This window comes from Culex pipiens, unplaced genomic scaffold, assembly GCF_016801865.2.
Source record: "Culex pipiens pallens isolate TS unplaced genomic scaffold, TS_CPP_V2 Cpp_Un0081, whole genome shotgun sequence".
Taxonomy (NCBI): Eukaryota; Metazoa; Arthropoda; class Insecta; order Diptera; family Culicidae; genus Culex; species Culex pipiens.
In genome coordinates, this window is record NW_026292898.1 from 15,133 (window position 1) to 31,515 (window position 16,383).

General features: G+C 38.5%; 1 protein-coding gene across 1 annotated transcript; it reads right to left on the reverse strand.

Moving 5' to 3' along the window:
- Positions 1 to 5,895, reverse strand: LOC120429545 (uncharacterized). Its single transcript, XM_039594602.2, has 2 exons — positions 5,697 to 5,895; positions 1 to 1,849 (listed from the first exon to the last, which is right to left on the reverse strand). Exons 1-2 carry the CDS (start codon positions 5,799 to 5,801, stop codon positions 1,232 to 1,234), a joined length of 723 nt encoding a protein of 240 aa, XP_039450536.1. The 5' UTR covers positions 5,802 to 5,895; the 3' UTR covers positions 1 to 1,231.
- Between the last annotated feature and the right edge of the window lie 10,488 nt (positions 5,896 to 16,383).

The following is a 16,383-nucleotide window of genomic DNA, read 5'->3' on the forward strand; positions in this document are numbered from 1 at the left end:
TTTGGTTTTGCACAGATTGACTGTAGTTTCTTTTCATTATTTATGTTTTTTTTATTTACAAGTGGTTTTGCACAAGTATTTCTTCTTCGCTTATTTTCTTCTCTTCTTTTTCTCGAGTGGAACAGAAAAAGTATGAAAAATTAAACAACATTATTAAGAGTGAGGGGAAAGGGAAGAGGTAGAGTCCAGAAATGGAAGTGTAGAGTAAAGAGAGGGGTGAAAAAGAATGGCAGAAGAATGCACAAGTGCCCGTCAGAGCTGCACGGACAGATCACTACTATTACTTTAAATAAAGTTAGAGATAATAACAGTAACGCGCGCGGGCACGCTCTCGCTCGCGATCTTCTTTGTCGACGTTTTATTTACTGCTCGACTTCCCGTTTCGCCGCCAATGGCGCGAAATTGCTCGAATAAGTAAGAGAGAGAGAGGAAAAAAAAAAGAAATTAAGAGATTAGCAAGATCGAGGCACGAAAAATGAAACCACTTCGGGGTGAGAGGGGAGAGAAGAAAGAAGTTGAAGAAGTCGTTAAATGAAGAGTTGAAGAGAGAGAGAGCCCCGAATCGGTAGCGGTAAAATGACCGGAGTGGCTGAAATCTAGCACGGAAGAGTGAGAGATTTAGATTGGGATAAGAGTTTGGTTAGGGCATTTCGCGAGCGCCACCGGAAGCTGTCAAGCTGTGACAGTCGGCGCACAGATTTCCCGCTGGGAAGCAAGATTGAGCGCGCGAGTCGGGCTTTGAGAGACTAGAAAAAGTAGCGGTTAGTGTATTGCGGTGATAGATGGAGCTTAATTATTTCTATTTTCAGCTTCTTTGACACTGATCAAATTACCTTAATCAGCCTTGGTAAAGATAAAATACAGACTAGAACGTATAAAAAGTAGACAAAGATGTGGGTTGTCCCTCCGAAAACGAGGAACAGCCCCGTTAGGATGATGAAGTGTGTGTGTGTTTTGGTTAGAAGGAGCAGAGTTGAAGACAAGAGAAAAAAAAGATCCTAAACAAGAAAACAAAAACAAATCTCAACAACATTCGAAGCGGAGTCTCGTATGTTACGCTAACAATAAATTAATCGCTCGAACAAAAAAAAAAAAAACGTGGTAATAAATAATTTCAATAAATTAATTTGTCTCGTTCTCTTCCTGCTGGTGGGGGTCGTACCCCGTACTTGGTAATGGTGGTGTTGGGGATTTTTCGTGTCGAATATGGCCTCCTCCCTGCACTTTCCTCTTACTTCCGGACGGGCTTGTGGCCGGCGTAGGCGATCGAGTGGGCAGGCTGGCTGTGGGCACCGTAGTCACCGTATCCGCTCGACTCGGCCCATCCGCCGGACGATCCGTGGTAGGCGTGCGATTCCTCCTTCTTGCCGGACAGCAGCTTCTTCAGGAACAGGAACTTGGACAGGATCAGCGCGATCACGGACACGATCAAAGCCTTCTTGGCGATCAGGGCAATTCCGAACAGGGCCAAGATGGCCAGACCGACGATCTTTAGCTTGACCAGACCGAGGATCGGCAGCAGCGACTTGAGGATCTTCTTCTTGCCGCGGGCCTCCGACACGAGGGCGCGCATCGACACCTTCACGTCCTCGGGGATCACGGTGGACAGGCTGCGGGCGGCGTTGGCCATGTCCAGGTTCAGCGAGCGCTCCTGGAAGAAGTTCTTCGTGCGCTCGAGCACGTAGTTCTCCAGGGCTTCCTCGCGCGTTTCGACGTTGTTGGCGGTTTCGACGATGGCGCTGTCGGCGTTGAAGGAGCGCGAGTCGCGGCCGGCGGCCTTCACGAAGGCCAACCCACCGGCCAGGCTGATCTGGGGCTGGTCGAAGAACTCACGGGCCTTGCGGTAGAACTGTTGGAAAGGGGAGAAAAGGTTCCGGTTAGTGTTATGTCGAACGTTAAATCAGTAAAAGTTAGATTCCGCAACGTAGTGATCACCAATCAACCTAAACTGGATTATGTCATATGATGAGTTTGTAAACAAAGAGTGTATCCTGCTCACGTCAGCGGACGTGACATCAGAGTGAGCAAGATACACTCTTTGTTTAGATATCAACCAAGCCAATGTATCGTCGTATCTAAATGCCAACAACGGCGTTGGAAAAATCTCATTTAAATTGATTTGCTGAGCTCAACTGAGAGAGAAAAATATCGTGAGAGAACGAGCCTCTCTTCTTTTTGTCTTCCTAACTGAGGTAAGGCTATAATCCTGCTCTGAAAATGAACTTTTTATAAAAAGCTCGCAGACCCACATTCAAGTATACATATCGACTCACAATCGAAAAGTGAACAAATGTCTGTCTGTGGGTATGGATGTGTGTGTGTATGTGTGTGACCAAAATTGATACTCAGTTTTATCAGCACTGGCTTAACCGATTTTGATCAAACTAGTCTCATTCAACTTAAGTTATGGTCCCTTACTGCGCTATTGAATTTTTTGAAGTTTCGATAAGTAGTTCAAAAGTCATGTATAAAAATGTGTTTTCAGATGTTAGAAAAGTGATCGAAAAACAACTCAAGTCCCAAAACGCTAACAATGTAATCAAAGTAATCAAAAGACCTTTCCAACAAGTTCAAGACATTTAAGATCTGGCAACCCTGTCTCATGTTCTGACCACTCAAGTGAAATTTGTGTATTTTCTATTCCGATTCTAAAAACATTGGATGAAATTTTTGTCAAAACCTATCATATTAGTAATTACTGGTAAATAGTGAAGAAGGCATCAACCACATAACGTCATGATTCGTATTCCCGGACGCTTCAAAACTCGAACACTTTATCTTGTTTTATCAATTATTTGGATTTATGCTCGCATTATGAATGTCAAAACTGTGTTATTTGATAAATTCTAACATCAACTTTCATTTAAAGTTTGTTGGAACGCTGTAGTTAATGCCAAAACAATTAAATACAATAAAATTATAAGTTTACCAAAAATGCGAAACATTTCACTTGAAATATTTCATAGGCGTTCGAAGCACCGGGAAGGCAAAGCAGAAATGTTGGTTTCGATTTCCTTAAATTCTAGCAAATTTTTATATAAATTATCGGTTGTTTTGATGCTAACAGCTTATTTGAGACCTAAAGAATGCCATTCACTAACATTTCAGTCCAAATTTGTGCGATTCATATGTAAAACCGAGTGTCCGGGATTCGAAGCAAAAGTGTCCGGATTTCGAATCAGCTTTTATCCGGGTGTCCGGGATTCGAAGCACAACAAGTCATTTTAATTTTAAAATTCTGATGAAAAGTGGTTAGAAAAGACATGTTTTGCATGCATTTTCTTGAAACTGACTGTTTATACTACATCCTTATGATATTTCTACATTTCCAACTTATTACATGTTTTTTTGCCAGCTATAACAAAAATGATATGCTACTAAGTGTCCGGATTTCGAATCATGACGATAGGTGGATTAAGTTAGTTTAAAAAAAATAAAGGTTATTATGGGAAAAAGATTCTTATGACCATATGAAATTTATAGGCTAGCTTTGGAATTTATGATTTTTGGGTCACCAGGCCTGAAAGCGTTAAACCATTGTATAGTTGTGAAACAAAAAGCATCCATTCAAGCATTAAAATTATTAAACATATTGAACTATTAAATCAAAACATTCTTTTTTATATTCATAGTGGCAGAATTTTCCAGATTTTTCATCGGAATTTGCCAAGAATTCATATTCTTTAAATTTTAATTTGGCAGCCCTTGCGTTAAACGTTAGGCTACACTCAAGTTATCAATATCGACCAGCATTCACAAACAATTGTTGTGAGTTCAAAATTGATGAAGCTGTTAATTTTAACATTAAATTATTTTACTGTCATTTTTTAAAATTGTTTGACATTGGTTATAAGAAATTGAAGATAATATGTAATATCCTTGGAGGGTTGTGATTTTTAGAATAGCTTGCTTATTATTAGAATTATTTTTGAACTTATAAATAATCACAATGACCAATCAATGACCATTAATGACCAAATGTTTTATGAAACCATTCACTTAGCATTTTAGAATTTTAAAGTGATTTTTCTATCAGTGGCATCGTTTGCATAATCTTTATCTGATAAGATTCGTAAAGCACAAGTTGAGAGGAGAATCGAGAGGAAACAAACATTCGTCTTGTCTTGAAGTTTGATAAGACACGAAACAGGCGCATTACTACTAAGGGAAACATACCCATTCCCATCAGCATACGCGGTGTTGTCGGAATGATGCTCGATAATCTAGGGTGTTCCTTGAAATTTATTAAAACCAAGTACACCAACAAGTAGAGCGGATTTATGTGAAAATTTTTGTTAAATTTAACTTTTAATAAAAGTTATTTCTAGCCATTTTTGATGCATTTTACAAAAATATGTTTCAAGTCTATTCTAGTCAGACGAGAATGCCCTGGAGGCAACGCAATTTCTGTTATCGGCCGAGTACTTTTTTTCTCTCAGCGCTCTTGTTTGGCTGTCAAGTGCTGCCAGTTCATAACAATTGTACACAACTTTTAGGTAAAAAGGTCCCTTGGCATCACTGGCTCTCATTGACATGTTGTGCGAAGGCCTTTGTTCTTTATTGAAATTACGGGCTCTTATGGGTAGTTTTCGGTGAATTAAATTTGTTCTTTATTTGCCTTCGCTTCTTGCTCGGTTCTCGTCAGCCATCGACGAGAATGGACTAAACGTCATTTGTGTGTTTTTTTTGCAGCGCTTGCTAATTAATTACATGTTTCGGGACTTCTTTTCAAGTGAGTGGCTACAGAATGTTCAAAAGAGCTTGTTGCCGAAAGCAGGAAGCAGTTTTAAATCGAAAGTGTTGTGAAAACTCAAGCGAAAGTGAAAAGTTTATTTTGATACTTAAAATAGAATTTTCCAATAAACTTTCCAGAAATGTTTAAGTACGAGCAAAGTACACGTTTTTTTAACTTTTAAAGTAGCTTAAAATTAAAAATGAACAACAACAAATTTCAGATTTTTCATAAACCGCTCAAATGTTCTTTTTTTAAGAAAAATGCAAACTACTAACTGATTAATTTGCTTTAACTCTACTAAAATTTGCACTAGAGTAAATATAATCTCTTAGTTGATGAAATCACATATCCACCATAACATATTTGTTTGATTGCTGAATCAACAATCACCCCAACATGCCACAAGCAAATATTCAATCAACACTCGATTAATGGTCTCCATTTTAACTGCATTCAGTCCAGCAAACAAAATTTCCCACACAAAACATCATATATTTAGCTGGTCAATAAAGCTCCTGATTTATCAGAAGTTTATCACTCTACGCCACGAGCAATTAACTCATCGTATGGCGCCTACTTCCACACGTGCTCCACGCTCTGCTCTGGTGTACTGCACATTAGCATTTAATAAGCACCAATTCAGCACGCTGATGATGTACCGGCACCCAACCAACGACCACTTTGAGAACATCCTCGCAAATTGATGCATAATTTGCGAAACACTTTGATTGCGATCGTATCATTATCACCATTTAACGAGATTGATTAACCATCGGCGGTTAATTGGTTCGTAATTGACAGCTTTTCACTTTTCATGATGGCACTATTTGCATAAGAGTTTTTTGTTTGTTCTTCCAAACAACTTTGTAATCCAGTTCAGTTGATGCTTTAGCTTGTTGCACTTTCAAGTGTCCTGCACTGTCCTCTTCACTCTGAGTAATCCAAAACGCTTTTTTCGTACCATCATTTGCACACAGGAGATGGAGTCCTTGTCTAGGCACTCCTTGAAGTTGTCCTGGGCGGCGGCCAGGGCGCACAAGCCTAACACACAGATGATCAACTTCATGATGCTGCTACTCGATCACTACAACTGCTGCTAACTACCAAAAAAAACTACTCCTTGTTGTTCGCTGTTCGCTGTCAGATGTTCATCCGAACGGAACTAAACTCAAATTGACAATCTTCCTCCCGCGGCCGAGGTGTTTATAAGGCTTTGGCAAAAGGCCCCCAAAGTGGGGTTCCCCTCCCTCCGACCAAACCAAGTCTCTTGCGCGCGCGCGCGCGCAATCGGTCACAAGCTCGAAGGCCAAACTCTCTTTTACTCTCACTCTTTCGTGCTCTCTTGCCAAAAGCTTGCGCGAAAGCTCTCTCTCCTGCTCTGCGCGACGAAGAAGCGGCCCCGGAAGAAAGCCAGTCAACTTTTTTTTCGATTACGTTTACGAGACGCGCTGAGAAGAATGCCGAAAATAGGGTATATGACCCTATTTTGGACCTAGTACCTATTTTGGACCTATTTTTATTAATCGAGGTAGTTCAGGCTTTTAAAGTACGAATTCACTGAATCCAACTAACAGAAAGTGTAAGCAGGATCGTTTTGTAGCTTACCTCTTCCAAAAATGTTAATATTTTTGATTATTTCCGCTTTTTTAGCCACTTTTTCCAATGCCATTCGTATTTCCTACCATTTCCCTAGCACATCGATTAGGTCCATATATTCCAGCCTCGTTGCTTATCAGATTTTGCTCGCGACACCTTGATGATTTTTTCTGTTTTGCACTGACACCAAGCAATTTTGTCCGGTTTCCGAGCAATGTAACTGCTGTTTATTTAATTCATTAATGATTTTCGTCACTAAACTATTGAAATAACTATTCTATCATCGAAAAAAACTCAATTTAAAATATTTTTTCAAATCAGCCGCGTTGGATCAGTTTTTGGAGCTACTTTGCCGTCGGTTCAAGGCCATCACCAACACATGTATAACAAGGTGTTGCCAGTTTTGTTCATCAATTTATTTCGATATGTCATTGAAATTAATTGAAATTTTTTAATTTAATATTTTGAATTGCATTTCTTTACTGTAATTATTTGAAAGAAATCTAAGCTTTAAAAAGCAAATGATTAACAGAAACAATGAAAATATGTTTTTTAAACGATAAAAATGCAAATTGATGATAGAGATTTAGATGATTGTTAGGACCGATTGCAAAGTATCCCAAAATTTAAACTGATGTTGATTTATTTTTGTCTTAACATCATTATCATTAACATCATATATTTTAAATTTTTGCTTCAAAAAGGCAAACTGGCTACCCTGTTGGAATTGAAGGGGAAACGATTGAAAAACCTAAAGGGTCTAGTTCATTAAATCGTCAGCTGTCACCGTGACAGGAGCTGTCAACATTGCTTACGAGTGGTTTTTGAAAAAGTCGTATGAATTAAATTTAAAAAATCTTGAGTTAGTTTTAAAAAGATCCTAAGCGCTAGTTGTAAACAAATCAATTTTTCGATCAGTTCTCGATCAATTTACGAACTATAAATAAAAAATGCTTTGAATTGTCATCTGCACGTCTTTTAAATCTAGATTAAATTTTCATAAGGTCCTATCTGCATAGGAAACACATGACTCATAGGTTGTTTTGAATATTTACTCTAGAAATGCTCTTTACTGGAACACAAACAAAATTTGGTTTGATTCAGAGAAAAAAATCAAATAAGTACACTAGCGTGCACAGGGTGGGGCAACATGGGGCAACTGCCCCACCATCCTCAGAAATTTGTTCTAATTTTAGTCGGGGGGCGTCCATAAACGACGAAATTTTCAAAACGTCCATATAATTTCCCCACCTTCCTCGAGGAGCAGGGCACGCTACTGAATAAGTGTCGGAGATCGTGATGGCTGTTACGACGTATTGCAAACTAATCAGAAAAATATACATACATATGGAAAATTTAGTTTTTGTAAGTTTTAACTGATTTTTGCATATCATGTATAAAGTATTTTTTCACAAGCAGCGTTGGCTTATAATAAATCACACTTTTAGATTTTACCGTGTCAATCATGTTAGAAACGCAATTGAACCAGCTAGAAAAATAAAAACCTTCGAAAAAAAATTAGCATAAGAGGTTAATGCGATGTTAACTTCATGAATTTTATGATTTGAGACATATCTGATTACCGTAAATCTGGGTGACTTTGATAGCCGGGGTGACTTTGACAGGTTTGAGATTTTTCCGCAAAATGAAGAGTACAAATTAAATACGTACGGAATGGTATGGAATCGTACTGACCGTGGTAGAGAAGTGCTCAAAGTACCTCATGAAGAACTTTTCATGAAATTTTGAAAAGTTTAAATAGTTAGTTAACTATAATTATATAATAGCTTTATTTTAATCTTCTCAAAGTGTCATGATTGTCTCAATGAACATGATTTTGAATCGTAATACGGAATGCATTTTCGGATTCTTCGGACAATCTTCTACTAGGAAAAGGTAAAATAAGTTAAATATAAATATTATTAAATATTATTTGTTTTTTAAACATAATTTTAAGAAATTAAAATGCATTTCAGTAAAACAAGTTTCATATAAAATGTGAAAACTTTCTTTGAGTTCAGTTAAACATGTTAAACAATATAAATCTATATTTAATAATATAAATCTATAATTTAATAAACAATACTAGTTTCAACAAATTTCAGGCAAACTTCTGAATTTTTAATAATTTTACCTAAAATATGTTTGTATTTTGTTAAAAATGCTTATAGACATAGTTAACTAATTATTGACACAAATAATTTTCTTAAAAATTAAATTAGCAGCCTAAGTGATGGTAAGTTTGAAGTAAAAATAAAGTTTGAACATCTCAAATCTGCTTTTAACAAGACAAACTATGACTATCAAAGGCACCCTGGTATTCAAACAAAGAGTTTTTCAAACATTACATTGTTTTTAAAAGTGCAACATGTAGTTAAACATTTTGTCAAGCAACTGTACAGTTTATCATGACAGATGAGAAAGTTTCACACCAAAATTTCTTGATTGTTTAATAATATTTGTACTTTTGCTCTACGTTAAATTTAGAACCTTTTTTCATTGTAATTTGTTATGTATCTCTGTCATTATTTTAATTTTAAGTTAAGGTGTTTTTATTGCGACTAATAACGGGTTGTCTTTTATGTTCTAATGCTTGAACAATTAGGTCGTAAGAATACGCAAATTGTAAATAGGACAGAGACCTGCGAAAGATGCGTGCGTTTCCATTCAATATAATTAAAACACGTTTTCAAATTCAAATCCATTGTTTTATCATAATTTTTTAATTTCTGAAATTAATATTTTCCAAATTTTAATCGTGGATAGGCCCTTTGCTTTATCAAACCGAGTTTTTGTAAGTGTGCGTGTTGCCGCCGCACGCCGCAATTCGTGTTGTCAAAATTTCAACCAATCAGGGTGTGGGTCCAAAATAGGTTCAGCGATGTCTCCAAAATACATGCAATAAGTCCAAAAAGCATCCAAAAAATGTTTTACTTGAAATGCTTATTACAATGAAATGGTTAAATTATTTTCAATTTTCAATAGTACACTTTGTTAAGCATAAATTAAGGCACAAAACAATCCTGAAACGAGCCAAATTAGTCAGACCGTTCCTGAGAACCATGCGAATTATGTTGACGCTTTGCATAGTAGGTCCAAAATAGGGCCATATACCCTAGTAGCATTATGGTAATGAGGCAGAGTGAGTTTGTAACTGTGTGTGTTTGTGCACGTGCGCAAGCACAGACAAATATTTACCCCGCAAAAACGGATCTCGCATGCGTGTGTAGTGACGAAACGCGGCGCGGAGCAGCGACAACGGGCCATGAAATTCGCATATTTACGGGGAAAATTAATCAATTTTTAAATGCTGCATTCAGCCATTGTCTGCCGGATGAGTTGAAAGAGCCATTATAGGGTCGGTTTAAGGGCTCGGTCACGACCAAAGCGTAATACAATGTCCAAGTAAACGAGGCTAGCATAATTTGGTTGTGGGTTTTATGTAATCGTTGAATCATTGTTGTTTGTAAATAAGTCTGGTAATTAACATGAAATTTACTATTTTACAATTCATATATATATATATTTGTTTAGTAAAAGTAATATGAGCAATTCTCTACCAAAACCGGAAATGGATTTTATTTGTATTTTTTAATTTAGCTCAAACTTTGTGGGGGCCTTCCCTATGACCAAAGAAGCTATTTTGTGTCATTGGTTCACCCATACAAGTCTCCATACAATTTTGGCAGCTGTCCATACAAAAATGGTACGTAAATATTCGAAAATCTGTAACTTTTGAAGGAATTTTCTGATCAATTTGGTGTCTTCGGCAAAGTTGTAGGTATTGTTGAGGACAATTGAGAAAAAAATAGGTACACGGAAAAAAAATACCGATTTTTTAATAAACTTTTTTTTTACGAAAACTCAATTTCCCAAAATACATATTTTTTGATTTTCGAGATTTTTCGATATGTTTTAGGGGACAAAAATCCGCAACTTTTGAGCTATAGAGAAGTATGGTCAAAAAATCTGCCGCGGAGTCATGATTTTGGACCTCCGTGTACGCACGAGTGCAAGTAGCAGTCAAGTGCTCAGTGCTCCATCGTTTTTTCGAAATTTTTCGCCGTAATTTACCGGGATTAGCCGCGAGTTTGCTCCTGCAGCATGCCAAGGGCCGGCCGTGGCCGTGGCAGTTCGAGTGCGGACTCGAAAAACCCGCGAAGTTCGTCTACCGGCCGTGTACAAAAAGGTAAACAACCCAACGCCGCGTCATCCGCCATCGCGCCGGGGAGTGTGTGCGCCAAAGGATTCGACCCGAAATTATTACACGCTAATTACCGCGTCCAGGATCGCAGCCCTATTAGGCTCCGTTCAGCTACTTCCGGCAATCCGTCGACCGATGGCGCTTCAACATCCGCCAACATTCCCACCAGTAACAAGTTCGCGAGACTGAGTGACGAGGAAAGCAACAACAACAACACCGACGGTAGCACTACCGACGACGACGACGACGATGGTCGTACACGGAAGAAAGTGATTTCGCCAAAAAAAAGTAATTACTCCAAAGGAACGACGACCACCACCAATTTTCGTTTTGGACACGTTGGCGGACGATGTTGACGAGCAGCTGGAAGGCCTCGTGTACTGCCTCAAAATAGGTAAATCGTCAGTGCAAGTGTTCACATTTGACCAAAAGAACTTCGACCTGGTTGTGGAGAAATTGAAGCGTAAAAACTTCAAATTCTACACATTCGACCCCGTGCAGAAGACCGCTGTTAAGATCGTCTTGCAGGGGTACCAAAACCGCCCGACCTCCGTCCTCAAGGAGCATCTCTCGGGTGTCGGAATATCGCCGCGAGACATAAAAGTCCTCTCGTGGAAGACAACCGTCACAGGTACACACACACTGTACCTGTTGTACTTCGACCGCGGCACCGTCAAAATTCAAGACCTGCGGCGGACTAAGGCGTTGGACGGTTTTTGGGTAAACTGGCGGTTTTACTCAAAAAATCCGACGGACGCAGCGCAATGTCACCGATGCCAGAAATTCGGCCACGGCTCGCGGAACTGCAACCTCCGGCCCCGCTGCGTGAAGTGCGGTGAGTCACACCTCTCGGAGGTGTGCGCACTGCCACGAAAGGCGGACTTGGGGGAAAATGCAGAACAAACCAAGCCGCGCGTAAAGTGCGCGAACTGCGGCGGTAACCATACCGGTAATTACCGCGGATGCGTCGCGCGGAAGTCCTACCTCGAGGAGCAGGAAAAGAGGAAGAAGAAAGCAGCAGCGTCCCATCCTCCTCAGCGAAGTACGAGCGCAGCCGTTCCTGCAGCTGGCCAGCGTACGGTTCCAGCGGACAACCCAGCGTTCCCTCCTGGATGGGGGCGGTCGTTTGCGAGCGTGGTCGCTGCCGGTAGCGGCGATGCGACCCAGCAAGGAGTCACCGGGGAAGATCTCTTCACCCTGCTGGAGTTCTTTGCTCTCGCGGGGAGATGATGACGCGGTTTCGGACCTGCCGTAACAAGGCGGAGCAATTTCTGGCCCTCGGGGAGCTGATGATTAAGCACATCTATAAAGGATAAAAAAATGTGATCTAGTTTTAAGCTTTCTCTATTTCTATCCCCTTTCCCTTGCAATTTTAGTAAGTTTTTTTTTCTTATCTTTTTCTTACTTTCGGTAACCCCTTAACTACAAGCAACAATTGTTCCAAAATAGATTATGATGTAACACACAGCTGAAAGGAACTCCAAAACTCTGTTATGTATTTCAAAAGAACTTATTGTATATTGATAATTCACCAATAAAACCAAATTGAAAATTGAAAAAAAAATTAAGTCATGATTTTTTGAAAAAATTGTGATTTTTGGAAAAAATCGAAATTTCATACAAAACAAAATTTGACCTAATTTATTTATTTAAAATTGAATTTGCAATCGAAAAGTACTTTGCAGATATTTTTTAACAAAGGGCTCCGTTTTCAAGATATAGCCACCGAAAGTTAGATTTTAGCGAAATATTTGCAGTTTTTCGATTTTTAAAAATAGTGACCATGGGTGACCATTCCTCTCAATATTTTTTTTAAACAGTTCAGACAATTTTCTATAAAATTGTGTAAGAGACATTGAAAATTGGACCTCTGGTTGCTGAGGTACAGCGGCTTAAACTAAAAGAAACAGGAAAATTGAAGTTTTCTAAGTATTACCCAAAAAACCACCATTTTCTAATTCGATATCTCAGCGACTAATAAGCCGATTTCCAATGTTAAAACATGAAACATTCGTAAAAATTTTCAATCTTTTCGAAAAAAAATATTTTCAAAATTTTTGAATCAAGACTAACATTTCAAAAGGACCAAACATTTAATATTACGCCCTTTTCAAATGTTATCCTTGACTCAAAAATTTTGAAAACATTTTTTTTTTTTCAAAAAGATCGAAAATTTTTACGAATGTTTCATGTTTTGACATTGAAAATCAGCCCATTAGTTGCTGAGATATCGACATTAGAAAATGGTGGGTTTTTTGGGTAATACTTAGAAAACTTCAATTTTCCTGTTTCTTTTAGTTTAAGCCGCTGTACCTCAGCAACCAGAGGTCCAATTTTCAATGTCTCTTAGACAATTTTATAGCAAATTTTCTGAACTTAAAAAAAAAATTACTGAGATGGTCACTCATGGTCACTATTTTTAAAAATCGAAAAACTGCAAATATTTCGCTAAAATCTAACTTTCGGAGGCTATATTTTGAAAACGGAGCCCTTTAACAAAAAATCTGTTAGGAACTTTTCGATTGCAAATTCAATTTTACAATAAAAAATTAGGTCCAATTTTGTTTTGTATGAAATTTCGATTTTAATCAAAAATCACTAATTTTTCAAAACATCATAACTCGGCGGCAGATTTTTTGATCATACTTCTCTATAGCTCAAAAGTTGCGGATTTTTGTCCCCTTAAACATATCAAAAAATATCGAAAATCAAAAGATACATATTTTGGGAAATTGAGTTTTTGTGAAAAATAAAGTTTTTAAAAAAAATCAGCAAATTTGTTTTTCCGTGTATCTATTTTTTTCTCAATTGTCCTCAACAATACCTACAACTTTGCCGAAGACACCAAATTGATCAGAAAATTCCTTCAAAAGTTACAGATTTTCGAATATTTACGTACCATTTTTGTATGGATAGCTGCCAAAATTGTATGGAGACTTGTATGGGTGAACCAATGACACAAAATAGCTTCTTTGATCATAGGGAAGGCCCCCACAAAGTTTGAGCCAAATCAAAAAAATAAAAATGGCCGAAATCGGCCGATTTCGAAGAGAATTGCTCATATAACAAATAATAACAATCATAAATAACTTAATTAACTGAAGTAAATTTTTTTAACATTGATTTTTTTAAGATACAATCCAGACTCGATTATCCGAAGGTATGTATGGGACTTTGGATAATCAAATCACAAACAAAAAATAATTTTCATGTTTTTTTTTAATTTCTTATTTATTAATTAATTCGGTTTTATTGGTGAATAATCAAGATACAATCAGTTCTTTTGCAATTCATAACAGAGTTTTGGAGTTCCTTTCAGCTGTGTGTTGCATCATAATCCATTTTGGAACAATTATTTCTATAACTATGGCACTAACAAGAGCAAGAAAAATTAAAAAAAAAACTTGCTAAAATTGCAAAGGAAAGGGGAAAGAAAGAGAAAAAGCTTATAACTAAATCACAGTATTTTATCCTTTGTAGATGTGCTTGATCATCAGCTCCCCAAGGGCTAGAAATTGCTCCGCCTTGTTACGGCAGGTCCGAAACCTCGACATCATATCCCCCGCGAGAGCAAAGAACTCTGGCAGGGTGAATAGTAGGGTGGGTCAGAAATGCAAAAAGTTGAGCTAGATCGGATAGGCGGGCAGAAAATCATAGTTGCATATCCCTAGAAGCTCTCCTGAAAATTTCAGCCAATTTGGTTGAGAATTCGAGGTGCCCATTCGATTTCAAATTTGTATTGGATTTTGGACCCGTTAGTATGGGGAAAACGGTACTTTTTACATTTTATTCTCCTAAAAATCAAAATTTGTACCAATTAAAATTCTGAGCGAGGTATTTATAGATTTTTATATGGGGAACAACTTCGTAGAACATTGCGAAACGATCTGAGCGGATCTGGCTTAGTTATAAGTGGTTTAAGCTAAGTTGTATTTCCAGGGTTAACTCCAGGACTAAAGTATAGTCTTTTTATCTAAACGGTCACTATGATCAGACAAAATAAACTGCCTGACAGATGACGAACTTGTTTTTATTTGTTGGCAACTTTTGTGGGTTCGGGTTAAAGTCGAGGTGAGTGTTGAAGCTTTTTCGAAGAAGTTCTGGACATTTTAACAACCAGTTCCTTCCTTCCTAGCCAATGTTGCCACCAAAGAAGATTACGGGTACTGGACCGTTACTTGGACCGGCGTGGAAGAAGATTCGAGTGAATCTGACCTGGGCGTAGGTTAGCCAGGACGGACGGTTTCCGAATGCCGGTGGAGGCAAGCACAACAAGCCATCACCACAGGATGAGTCCCAAAACGCCGGAATCGAAGGGATTCGTGTGGGGCCAATCTCTGGACTAATCGGACGCAATTAGTGAAAGTTAGTGGCAAGGCGAAGTTCAACAAAATATTCAATACGAACCAGAACCCGAACATGATTCTCAATGGCCAATGTTAAAGAAGCTCACGGGATCGGGCCGTGATGGAACGAAGAGACATAGATAGGAGTCCAGATTTTTCTAACTGTTTAAAGATAAATATACTAATTATAAGCTATGAATAAAATCAAACTTAGCAGTGTTTTATTGTGTTATTACATGTTATTGTCGAAAAGTCTCTGCTTAAGCGAAGGCGTAACGCTTTGCATTTTGCGAATTTCTCTAGATCAACGCATAATTTTTGATTTTTTTTTTTGGCAACTTGAGCCTAAAACGGCGACAAAATACAATTCGTAACGCCTCCGTACATAAAAAGGGTTATCTGTAGCTGTTGAAAGTACTTTAAACTGCTTCCCTCAATTTTGTCCACCAAGTTCATAATGTAGTCAGAGTGTGGACTTGATGGTGCAGTGAGAATTTGATTTGTATTTGTGACGAATAATGTTACTTGTGCCTTCGTTATTCTGCAGGTTTCACTGCATCGGCCAGCATTCAATTTTATTTCATTTAATCACATCAAATCACATTTAATCACATCAAATCTTCAAACAAAACTAAAAAAAGGTCATCTTGACGTGTTCTGCATTTGATTCTGTGGTGATGGCTTGTTGTGCTTGCCTCCACCGGTATTCGGGAACCGTCCGTCCTGGCTAACCTACGCCCAGGTTAGATTCACTCGAATCTCCTTCCACGCCGGTCCAAGTAACGGTCCAGTACCCGTAATCTTCTTTGGTGGCAACATTGGCTAGGAAGGGAGGAACTGGTTGTTAAAATGTCCAGAACTACTTCGAAAAAGCTTCAACACTCACCTCGACTTCACCCGAATCCACAAAAATTGCCAACAAATAAAAACAAGTTCGTCATCTGTCAGGCAGTTTATTTTGTCTGATCATAGTGACCGTTTAGATAAAAAGACTATACTTGAGTCCTGGAGTTGACCCTGGAAATACAACTTAGCTTAAACCACTTATAACTAAGCCAGATCCGCTCAGATCGTTTCGCAATGTTCTACAAAGTTGTTCCCCATATAAAAATCTATAAATACCTCGCTCAGAATTTTAATTGGTACACAATTGGATTTTTAGGAGAATAAAATGTAAAAAGTACCGTTTTCTCCATACTAACGGGTCCAAAATCCAATACAAATTTGAAATCGAGTGGGCACCTCGAATTCTCAACCAAATTGGCTGAAATTTTCAGGAGAGCTTCTAGGGATATGCAACTATGATTTTCTGCCCGCCTATCCGATCTAGCTCAACTTTTTGCATTTGTGACGCACCCTATGAATAGATCTTCTCCGGTGACTTCTTGCTGGGCCGCATTGCCGCTACCGGCAGCGACCACGCTGGCGAACGATCGCCCCCATCCAGGAGGGAACGCTGAGTTGTCCGCTGGAACCGTACGATGACCAGCTGCCGGCACGGT